This window comes from Nipponia nippon, unplaced genomic scaffold (assembly GCF_047370975.1).
Source record: "Nipponia nippon isolate SJK-2023a ecotype South Korea unplaced genomic scaffold, ASM4737097v1 scaffold_8, whole genome shotgun sequence".
Lineage (NCBI taxonomy): Eukaryota > Metazoa > Chordata > Aves > Pelecaniformes > Threskiornithidae > Nipponia > Nipponia nippon.
In genome coordinates, this window is record NW_028262402.1 from 50,735,344 (window position 1) to 50,745,565 (window position 10,222).

General features: G+C 52.7%; 1 protein-coding gene across 1 annotated transcript; it reads right to left on the minus strand.

Moving 5' to 3' along the window:
* Window positions 1-4,195: 4,195 nt before the first annotated feature.
* OTP (orthopedia homeobox) lies at window positions 4,196-9,924 on the minus strand. The gene is made up of 3 exons (XM_087742579.1): window positions 9,888-9,924; window positions 8,509-8,918; window positions 4,196-4,726 (listed from the first exon to the last, which is right to left on the minus strand). Exons 1-3 carry the CDS (start codon window positions 9,922-9,924, stop codon window positions 4,196-4,198), a joined length of 978 nt encoding a protein of 325 aa, XP_087598705.1.
* Window positions 9,925-10,222: the final 298 nt, after the last annotated feature.

Sequence of the window (10,222 nt, forward strand, 5' to 3'; positions counted from 1 at the left end):
CTTTAAAAAAAAAAAGGATCTTAATTCCAGCATTGGAAATGAAGAGAAGTTCGCTATTAGCTCTCATATTAATAATTTAGAAAATACATGCCCAATCACTTGTGTTCTCTCAGTTCTCTCTGAACACAGCTGCAAACTGCATTAGGTGTTAAGGTGAATGGATACATTTCATATGAGATATTTGTACTGAATTATTAGGGTAGTCTGTATTACAAAATTACTAATAAACATTGCTTCTGGCTCAATTTAGCCTGAACTCAGTGAACCTAGCCAGTGGTGAGAAATCAAAAACTCCGAAATGCCCGATGAATGAATCTAACTAATCAAGAAGCCCTGCAGGAAGTAGATGCCAGGATTAATGAGCCAGTGGTTTCACCATGCCATGCTGTTATTTCTTCACATAAATGCCCTCAGATGAGATTACCTTTGTCATGAAAAGGAGAAAAGGAAGGTTACATACTTTCAACTGACAGGTTAACTGCCATACCTCCATTACTGCAAGATACATTTTCATGTGCAGAGATTTTTATTCTGAAAAATGAAAATTTAAAGACCACAACACAAATTAAACCACATTTTCATTTCTAGGAGCAGGGATCATTGCTGCTAGTACAATAATATAATCCATGCTACAATGTTATCTGATCCCTTGCCTTGCACAAACTTTCTTCCAATGTTAGTAATTGCTCAGTGAATGCAATCTCCAGCAGCGGGTAAGAGCAGATTTTGCCTTCCAGGGGGATTTGAGGGGAGAAAGAGAAGAGAGAGAGAGTGTCAAAGCATTTCATCAAGAGAGCAAATGAAAGGTTCAGTGACATTATCATTATGTATATTCCTTCGACATTAGGGGTGATGCTGTGTTTAGAGGGAAGTAAACCTACATGGATATGTGGCAGTGTGGAAATGAATCCATATATACAAACATAAATCTGAGTCTATTTACACACTAAAACAAAGCTAAAACACACCTTAAGGTAAGCAAATAAGCCCAGCTTGTCATAGCTCCAGTGCCTGGTGTTAGCTACTTAGTCAGTAATAGGCTAATTGTTATTCAGCATAAATATTCCCTCTCAATTTATATGGAATTCACTTATTTATTTTGATCACTTTATGTGAATGAAGCAAAGCTGTTCCTGTTGTTAGGTAGAACTAGTCAGTGCTGTTTAATTTTTATCTTTTAATATCAGCACGAGTGAGATTTTGTAATGAAATCATTCACACAGAACCTGTAACATGTATGAGTGAAACCTGCAGTCCCCTTCCTTTCATCCATGTTAAATACATAAGAGCATCAGCTTAGATGTTTTATGTTGCAAAGCTTCAGCTGGTGCTAAGGGTATGTTTCAAAAATCTCCAGGACTCAGAACATGAAGATCTATTGCCATGGAAACAAATGTTGTATCAAAGTTGGGTAGGATCAAAAAGCTCCGCTCATAACCAGGACAACAGTTGCATTACAATATGGAGGAAATGATGGATGTTTTAGGAGCGAGAATTCAGCTGAAGGACCTTTGTAAGGCCCCTTCCATAGAGTTGCAGCATTTGGTGTCAAGAGTTCAATCTTACAGGTTGCGTCTCAATCCCCTGCCCCCAGCCAGAAAGAGTGTTTTTCTCTACCGTTAAAAAGCACATATTTTTTAAAGATCTTCCATACCACACTTTACGACATTCCTACATCATAAAGCTGTCTTGCTTATAGCAATATAAAGCAGCTGTAAAAATTACATGCTTGTAAACAACCTTCCGTACATTTGGAAGAAGTAGAGCGAGATTTGCACTCTTCTGCATATAAGTGGAGACCTGTTTTTCCTCCCAGCACACCATGGCATGGCAAGGGACCGCTGTGGGATTGGGAAGACCAAGGGATATCCCAGCCGGGCCACCACTCCTCTTGGCCCACGCAGGGGCACCCGTGGGACAGGGGTGTGGGGGCCCGCTGACCAGCCCTGCTCCATATGCACCCTGTGTGCCCACATCTTTGAGAGCTGATCTAAATTATCACAGATTTCAAACTCGCAACCGAGCCTGGGTGCAGAGGGGCTACTGCTTTGCCCAAGGCTGGGCTGGGGAGTAGAGGGTGGGCTGGAAGGAAGGACAGGGCTCAGCGCTTTCTTACCCCAGGTGTTACTCATGGTATGGATTATGGTATGGGACCTGTCTTGCCTGGCCTGTGCTACCTCAGGATGAGCGTCCTGGGCTGTTCTGGCACCCAGGCCAGCAGGCTCCTGCAGAAGGGCACAGGGCTGCTTCCTCAGGTGACCCCCAGTGGACTCACTCTGGGCCTGGATCTCCAATAATTTATTCTCCTTTTATTTCTCTTTTAAATTAAATATGCATACGTAATATGCACTTTGGAGCAGGCAAGGACCCTTCTGCGGGTGCCTATGGAGCCGGGCGCTCTCAGGTGTGTAATTAAGAGGTGTGTAATTGATGTACAAGGAGAAGAGATCTCAGTGCATTGCATTAAAAAAAAAGGGGGGGGGGGGGGGGGGAAATAAACCCAAACCGAGCTGTACGATGTTTGCCAAAGTCCCGCACTTTTCATTTCACCCGTGTCAAAGTTTGCACGGGGGGAAACGGAGCGTTTTCTTTTCCGCGGGATTCGCCCCGCCAGCAGCCGCGCACCCATTTCAGCGCCGGCAAAAAGGTCTGCGGCGAAGCCCCGCTCCCCGCTGCCGCTCCCGCCGCAGTCCCGGCCCCGGCCCCGGCCCCGGCCCCGTCCCGTCCCGTCCCGTCCCGTCCCGTCCCGTCCCCGCGGCGGGAGCCCCGCCGCCGCCCCGGCCGCCCGCCCGCCACCCCGCTCCCCCTCGCTCTTCGCCGCGGAACTCCTCGCGTCTTGCAGTTCAAAGACCAACCACACAGAAAGATTAACAAAAGTTTATTAGTCATGAAGTATTAAAATCTTGACAAATGAAAGGCTTCAATGCAGAATTCAAGCAAGCAAACTATCCCCAAACTTGTGACAAAGGACTTGGTGAATCCCACAGAAGCAAGTCCTGTCTTTTTTTATGTTTTTTGCCTGCGATTCAAGACACCTCTCATATCTCACACGCCACATCAAAATCCATAATTCTTCATATCACATACTGAAAATGATTTTATTTATCCATTTACATTAACTTGATATAAACGTGTCCGGAAAAGTCAATTAATATGTTTTATATTAGCTCAAACATTCATTAAGAAACCCAAAATGCAATAAATAAGCACAGACAATAAGTTAAAACATATCACGAATAGACCAGTATGTAACAAGAATGCTTTATCTACACAAAACATCCTATTTCACATCGTTTGTTCATTCCTCCAGCGGCCCTGCCCTGCGGCGGGGTGACCGGCACATGCAGGCGGGCGGGCCGCGGGGCCGGGCCGGGCCGGGCCGGGCCGGGCCGGGCCGGGCGGGGCGGGGGCCGCGGCGGCGCCTCCGCCGGCGGCAGCGGAAGATGCAGGAGGGACAATAGCAGCAGGAACGTAAATAAATGCCTAAATAAAGGTGGGGCGGGACGGCAACTCAACTGTCACGAAATCAAAGATCCGAAAAAGGGAAGTGCTCTTGCTTCTTTTTTTTTTTTTTTTTTTTTTTTTTGCCTTTTTATCCCCCTGTGTGTTTTAGTTTTACAAAAAGAAACTTTTTGTTTGTTTATTTTTTCCCCATCTCTCTCGCTCGCTCTCGCTTATAAATGCTTTATCAAAATGGATTTGATTATCTCTGGGGTCTCCGTACCGCTCCGCGAAGCCGCCCGGCCGCCCCCCGACGGCGCCCTCGCAGCGGAGGGGGCCGGCGGCAGGTGGCTGCTCTTAAATGAACCATAATAATTAAGAAAACAAAACCAAAAGGCATTTCTTTGCAAAGCCGGTCGGGCGGCCGGCAGGAGCGCCGGGTCGTGGCGAGGGAGCGAGGCAGGGCCGAGGTCGGGGAGGCCCCGAGCCTTCCCGCCGCCGGGGAGAGGCGGCCGCCGGGCGGGCCGGGCCGCGGGGGACGGAGGGGATGCGCGGGGGCGGAGGGGGGTGTGGGGGGGTGTTTCTCGGCCCACAAACCAGTTTGTTGGCGTCTGATTTCAGATCCTGAGTCGACCCTGGTGAGTCAGGTGGGGGGAGGCGGGGGGCGGGGGCGGGCCGGGGCGGGCGGGCGAGGAGGGGGCGCGGGGCGAGGCGGCGGCGGCGGCGGCCTTGGCGCGGGGCGAGGCGTCGGCCATTAGGTGAAGCTCATGGAGACTGTGTGCTCTAGTGCTTTGCGGCGGAGGGAGGCGATGCTGGTTCCCCGCCACACGTCGCTGCTGTCCGGGGAGCTGCAGAGCTGGGGCGAGCCCGTCACGTTGCTGGGGCCGGGCAGGGAGGCGGGCACCATGCCGGGGAAGGCGGGCTGGTAGAGGTGCGACTGCAGCCCGGCGCCGTTGGAGCCCGCCAGGCTGTTGGAGAGGCCCATGGAGTTGGGCGGCGGCCCGGCCGCCAGGCTGCACTGGGAGAGGGACTGCGCCATGGCCTGCTGCCGGCCCAGCGCCGGCGGCAGCGGCAGCTGCGAGACGCCCGGCATGGCGGCGGCGGCCCAGCGGGTGTCGTTGGCGTGGAAGGAGCAGAGGCTGTCGCCCATGGCGGCGGCGGCGGCGGCGGCGGCCGAGGGGAACTGCGGCAGCCCCGGCGTGGGCAGCAGCGTGCCCGGGGCGCGGAAGACGTTGGTGGTCTTCTTGCGCTTCTTCCATTTGGCCCGACGGTTCTGGAACCAGACCTGCGGGCGGCGGGCAGCGACACGCACCGTTAGCCGCGACCCACCCGCCGTGCGGCCGGGCGGCGGCTCGGTGAGACGGGACCCGCCGCTCCCGCCCCGGCCGCCGCCCCCGCCCCGGCCGCCGCCCCGTCGCCTGCAGCCCCCCCTCCGCCCCGCCCCGGGTCTCTCCCCCCCCCGGCCCTCGTCTCTCCCACGGCCGCAGCCCCACGCGTTTCCCTGTCGCGGGTGAACGAAGCCGCTGGAAGTTTGCGTAACGAAACCGATCGGTGTCTCCGTCCCGGGACGGAGCCGCTTGCGGCCTCCCTTCCCCGGGGGGAGGCTCCGGCAGAGGAGCCTGGCCTGACCCCGAAAAAAACCAATAACACCAAGAAAAAATAAAGGACCGGCCCACGGCCCTTGCCCGTACGTGGAAACGCTGCCGAGCCGGCACCGGAGCGGGGCGCGGCGGGGCGGGGAGCCTTGCCCGGCGCCCCCCGGGTCCCGGCGCAGGAAACCCTCCGGCATTTGGGGCTTAAAAAAAAAATTAAAAAAAAAAAAACCAAAGGTGGTTTAGGTAAGCGGGTGCTCGTGGTGCCGGCAGGGATGACTTGCTGGGTCTCGCCGCACCGCTGCCGAGAGCACCGGGATCGTTGTGCGGGGGGAAAAGCCGGGGCCCCTCCAAATCCGGGCGGGCGCGGTGCCCCGAGCTGCCGGAGCCCGGGGTCTCCTGCCGCGAACCCCAGCTGAGACAGACGGGAGCCCGTCAGTGGGAATGAAGAGCCGATGGGGAACTAAACGTTATATGAATAATCGAAAAATCGCGTTCAATTATGTTTTAGGGTTAATAGTTAAATTGTGGCTACAAAATCTTTTTATGTTCCATGGTTTACTGGTGTTGTAAAGAATCTCCATCAGGTCTGATCGCCTCAGCTCATAGCTACGCTGCATATGCTTTTAAAACGTGAATGTTTCCAGTTGAAAACTAGTGCATGACAGATTAAAACACAGGGAAAACCTGGGGGAGATTTTGAAAATGCACACATGACAACTCTAGAAATGTATTAACCACGCGCATTTGGCAACTTTGGACTCCTTTTGAAATGCAACTAGCCCCTGAAAATTATTAATACAACAGTGAGAATCTAATGGAGGTTGGAATCTAAAAATCTACCTTGATGATGTCTGCTGTTACAGTAATATAGACATACTGTAAATGTATTTTAAAATATATAGCCCATTTAATTCCCCAGCTATAAATGGGTTAGAGAGAGAGAAGGGGAGACAATATCACTTTTGTTTTTCTTCTTCTTCTTCTTTTTTTTTTTTTTTCCCCTAGGAGCTGAAGCTTTATGAAGATCTCATTGGAATCCAGCGGATGATTAATGTGAAGATTTGGTAGGAAATCTGGAGAGCTGTATTAAAGCTCAGATCTCAGGTTCATTTCGATCAGCCAGCCGTGAACTCTGGGCCGAATTCATTACACTTTAATAGTGCTGGGAGAGGAAGAAAATGCAATTTCTCATTCCATTAGAAAACTAGAAAATACTCTCAGCTTGTCCCCTATTAAGATGTGGCAGGTGACGGGACCATTGTGGGGGACACGGTCAATGGAATTACAGCACATTATTTTTGTTCGTATAAAATATTGAAAGGCAAGCCTGACTGTGCAGAAGTTATTTCACTGATTTGGTTTTTATGTAAATAAAATATTGAAAGTTAATTAATCCGTGCTAGAGACTAATGATTATGCTTATTATATTGCATTTGATCGCGTAATTTGCATGATTCTCGCATTGCTGCTTAATAAGCCATTCCAGGTTATAAATAATTCTGAAATTGGTTTCTAATAATGGCATGCTATAAAAAGAATGGTTTTATTACACCAGCCTGAAAAGCAGAGCAATATCAGACGTGGAATTGGACTCCCGTTTAAGCACCAGCCGCTTTAATAATTATTTAAATGTATCATATACATTAAATATAGATCTAAAATGAGGAAAGAGGTGATTTATCCTAGCATCTAAAACCCTTAAAAACATATACAGCCGCTATAAATTAACTATTTGGAGCATTCCTTAATCAGTGTGGAGCCCACATACTGCAAGAAATGTGTAGGCAATCTGTTAACTATAAAGAAAACTGTAAAGTACTCGTATAAGGACATAAACCAATTACTATTTAATTTAAATTTGGTCAAGGAGCAGTGATACATCGGATTGTGAAGTAAATACATTTTACATAAATTATTTTGCCTTAGATTACATAATGTTAATCATTTTGAAGTGTTAATTAAGAAGGTTATGTTGATCTGATTACTTTTTAAACTACAGAACATTATTGTAAAAAATATTTAAATTGCCACTCTATTAAACCGTTTGATCAGCAGCCTCGAGCTATTAGCATTGGTTTAAGATTATGCCGAGGCCATTAAAACACTTTGTCTTTCTTCCTACGAATTTCTTTGATGTGCTGTTAGAAAATAACTATTTCCATTTTATACTTTATATTTTACTTCATTTACCACACTCCTAATATTGAAATTGGTATCATTAACCTTTGGGAAACCCAATAAAGTTTAATAGACCTCGTTTTCTTTTTTCATAGAGTCAGTTGTCCAATTATATTTTATTTGTGAATCTAATTTCTTTCTTAATTTAAACTAATTATAGCCCCGTGTCGGCTCAGTCAAATTGTTTTACTTTTTAAAAGCAGACGTGCATTTTCTGTCACGTTCGAGAACGGAGTCGGCTTCCCTTCGTAAAAACGTGCATTTAGGGATTCCTTTTGACCGGCCTGCGTTTGGCCGGGGAGCCCAGGCTTGCCGAGGGGGGTTTGGGCGCCGGCTGCGGCCAAGCGCGGCGGCGTTGCGGGTGCGCTGCGCTGAGCGGGGACGCGCATCCCGCAAGCGCCTCCATTGTGCCGCCTTCCCTTCCTCGGCAGGGACTCGCCCAGAAAGTCGCCAAAATGTCCCTCTGCACACAAAAGCCGCACCTGAGCAGCCTAGCCGTTGGACCCACCTCCCCCTTTTCCAAATTTCGTTTACATTTATTCGACTACATGGTTTCTCATGTGCCTGCGTGCAAATACGTGCGTGTCTGCGTGCGTAGGTACATCTATGTACTTCAGACAACGAAGCACGCCCTGGGTGTTGAAGTTACTCGCTACCCGTGCCGTCCCCGGGCATTATAAAGGCCAGTACGGGGAAACTCCGAGTCCAAATACAACGGCCTTTTGCCGAAGTGCCTTTTCACCAGCCTGCGCGCCTTCCCCCGCCCCTCACCCGGCCCTCCCGGCGGCGGCGGGCTCCGGGGCAGCCCCATCCCGCCGGGCCGCCGGCAGCACCCTGGACAGCGGCCCCGCGCCCCCCGGCCGCCGCCGCCGCCCGCGGCGGGGCTCGGGGGCGACTCTCCGGCGGTTTGGGGTCGCCTCTCGGCGCCGGGCGGCGGCGGGGGCTGAGGATCGCCCTTCTCGGGCTGTGCCTCTTTCCTGCCCTGCGTCGGGCCGTGGAGCGGGGGAAAGCTCCGCCCGCTGCCCGCTCGGGACCCCCGCTCTGCAGGCGGGTAGGGGAGAGGGGGACACCCCGAGGGGACAGCTTGGCGGGTAAGCGGGGCGGGGGGTGCCCGGCTTCAAGGCTTCCTGACCAAACTGCTGCGTTCGGGGGTGGGTTTCCTCCCCCGCGCCGCCGGGCTGAGGTTTGGGAGCACCCATCCCTCCCGCCCCGTCGTGCCTGGCCGTGCCGCCGTCGACGCGCCCGGGGAAGGCGCCGGCGGGGGCGGCACTGCGCGGGGGGCGGCAGCTCCTACCTGCACCCGGGACTCGGTGAGGCCGATGCGCAGGGCCAGCTCTTCCCGCATGAAGATGTCCGGGTAGTGGGTCTTGGCGAAGCTCCTCTCCAGCTCGTTGAGCTGCGCCGGCGTGAAGCGGGTGCGGTGCCGCTTCTGCTTCTGCTGCCCCTGCTGCTGCCCAGCCTGGCTGGGGTTCTGGCCGCCCTGCTGGCCTTGCTGCTTGTCGGGGTCTTTGGCGCTGACGGCTAAGGAGCTGGGGTTGGATCCCACCGTGGTGATGTCCTCCCCCGGCAGCAGGGTGGTCCCTTCCACCGTGTCCGAGTTGGGAGCCATGTCTCCCGGGTGTCCCCCCGGATCCGAGCCCCCTACGCCCAGCCGACACTTCACCGCCTCCCGGTGTCCCAGCAGCTCGGCCGCATCTTTCATCCCTGCGGAAGCAAAGGAGCCGCGGTCACTCCCCTGCAGCCGGGCACGTATCCACCGGAGCCGCTTTCCAGCGCACCGAGCCGGCGAGAGGCATCCAGCCACGGCCACCGCCTCCGCCCCGCCGCCTCCCGCCCGCCCGCCCGCCGCCGGCCCCGCAGCCCGGCTCGGCTCCGCGGCGCGCAGAGCCCCCGGCCCGGCGCAACACGGGCGGGGGAGAGAAAACTTTACACCCAGCAGCTCCTCTTCCTGCTTAAATAACCGGCTCCCTGCCGGGCCTCCCCTTGCGGGACCGAGGGAGGGGAAGGGGGGGAGGGCAAGTTTTGCCGGGTTCAGCCTGGGTTTTCCAGCGGGGCTGGTAAAAGAAAGAGACGGAGAGAAAGGAACAACGGTCGAGCCGCCCTGCTGCCGGCAGCTTTGCCTCCCCGACAGATGTGCGGGGACCTCGGTCACCCTGGCCGATCTTTCCCCTCTCCTCCCTCCGCTCCTCTAAACAAACGCGTGAATAACCGTAAACAGGGGGATACAGATATTTCTCTTTTTTTTTTAAAGGAAAAGAAGGGGAGAGAGGAAAGCGAGCAGGCGAGCAGGAAAAGGCCACCCAGAACTCCTCCGTAAATACCATCGAGCTCCTCTGTCCTAAAATAATAATAATCATCATCATCATAGTTATAATGTGTAGGTATGTATATAAAAACAGGGGAGAGAGAAATTAAATGATCCACGACTCGCTGTAGACCTACATACTCCGTAGGTCTCCCTCTCTTCTCTCTCTTTTTTTTTTTAATGTTAAATCAAATTAAACTTTAATACAGTACAATTACTTTTAAAGGAATTAGCCCATTTAGATCGCATTAAGGTAAAATAAGGAACAAATTGTCAATTTCCTGCCCCGGCTTCCTCCCCGCTCGCCGCCGCCGCCGCCGCCGCCGGTGCAGCCGCCGCGGGGCGGGGGGGTGCCGGGGGAAACTCACCGAGACGGGCGTCCAGGAGGTCGGCGTGAGACAGCATCGCGCACCGCTCCAGGGCGAAGGCTGTTCCCCCCCAAATTTTAGCGGCCTTAAGTTATTTAAAATAGATATAAGATATAAGATATAGATATATATATATATAGATCCCCTAAATGAAAGAAAATTCGGTGTGTGGTTAAAAAGGGGGTCTCTTGCATTATAATGTCCTTTAGAGAGACGGGGAGGTGCTTAACACTTCAATGAACCCGTGAGCAGCTCGGCGCGGGGACCAATCAGGAGGGCAGCCTGCAAATGTCAGCGCCCGGGGCGCCCCGCTCCGCCCGCCCGCCGCCCGCCCG

Coding starts and splice junctions, on each gene's coding strand:
- OTP (XM_087742579.1), bottom strand. CDS start 9,924: ATGCTGTCTCACGCCGACCTCCTGGACGCCCGTCTCG. Junction 8,919..9,887: donor CCTCCTGGACGCCCGTCTCG/GTGAGTTTCCCC, acceptor TTGCTTCCGCAG/GGATGAAAGATGCGGCCGAG. Junction 4,727..8,508: donor TCACCGAGTCCCGGGTGCAG/GTAGGAGCTGCC, acceptor CGCCGCCCGCAG/GTCTGGTTCCAGAACCGTCG.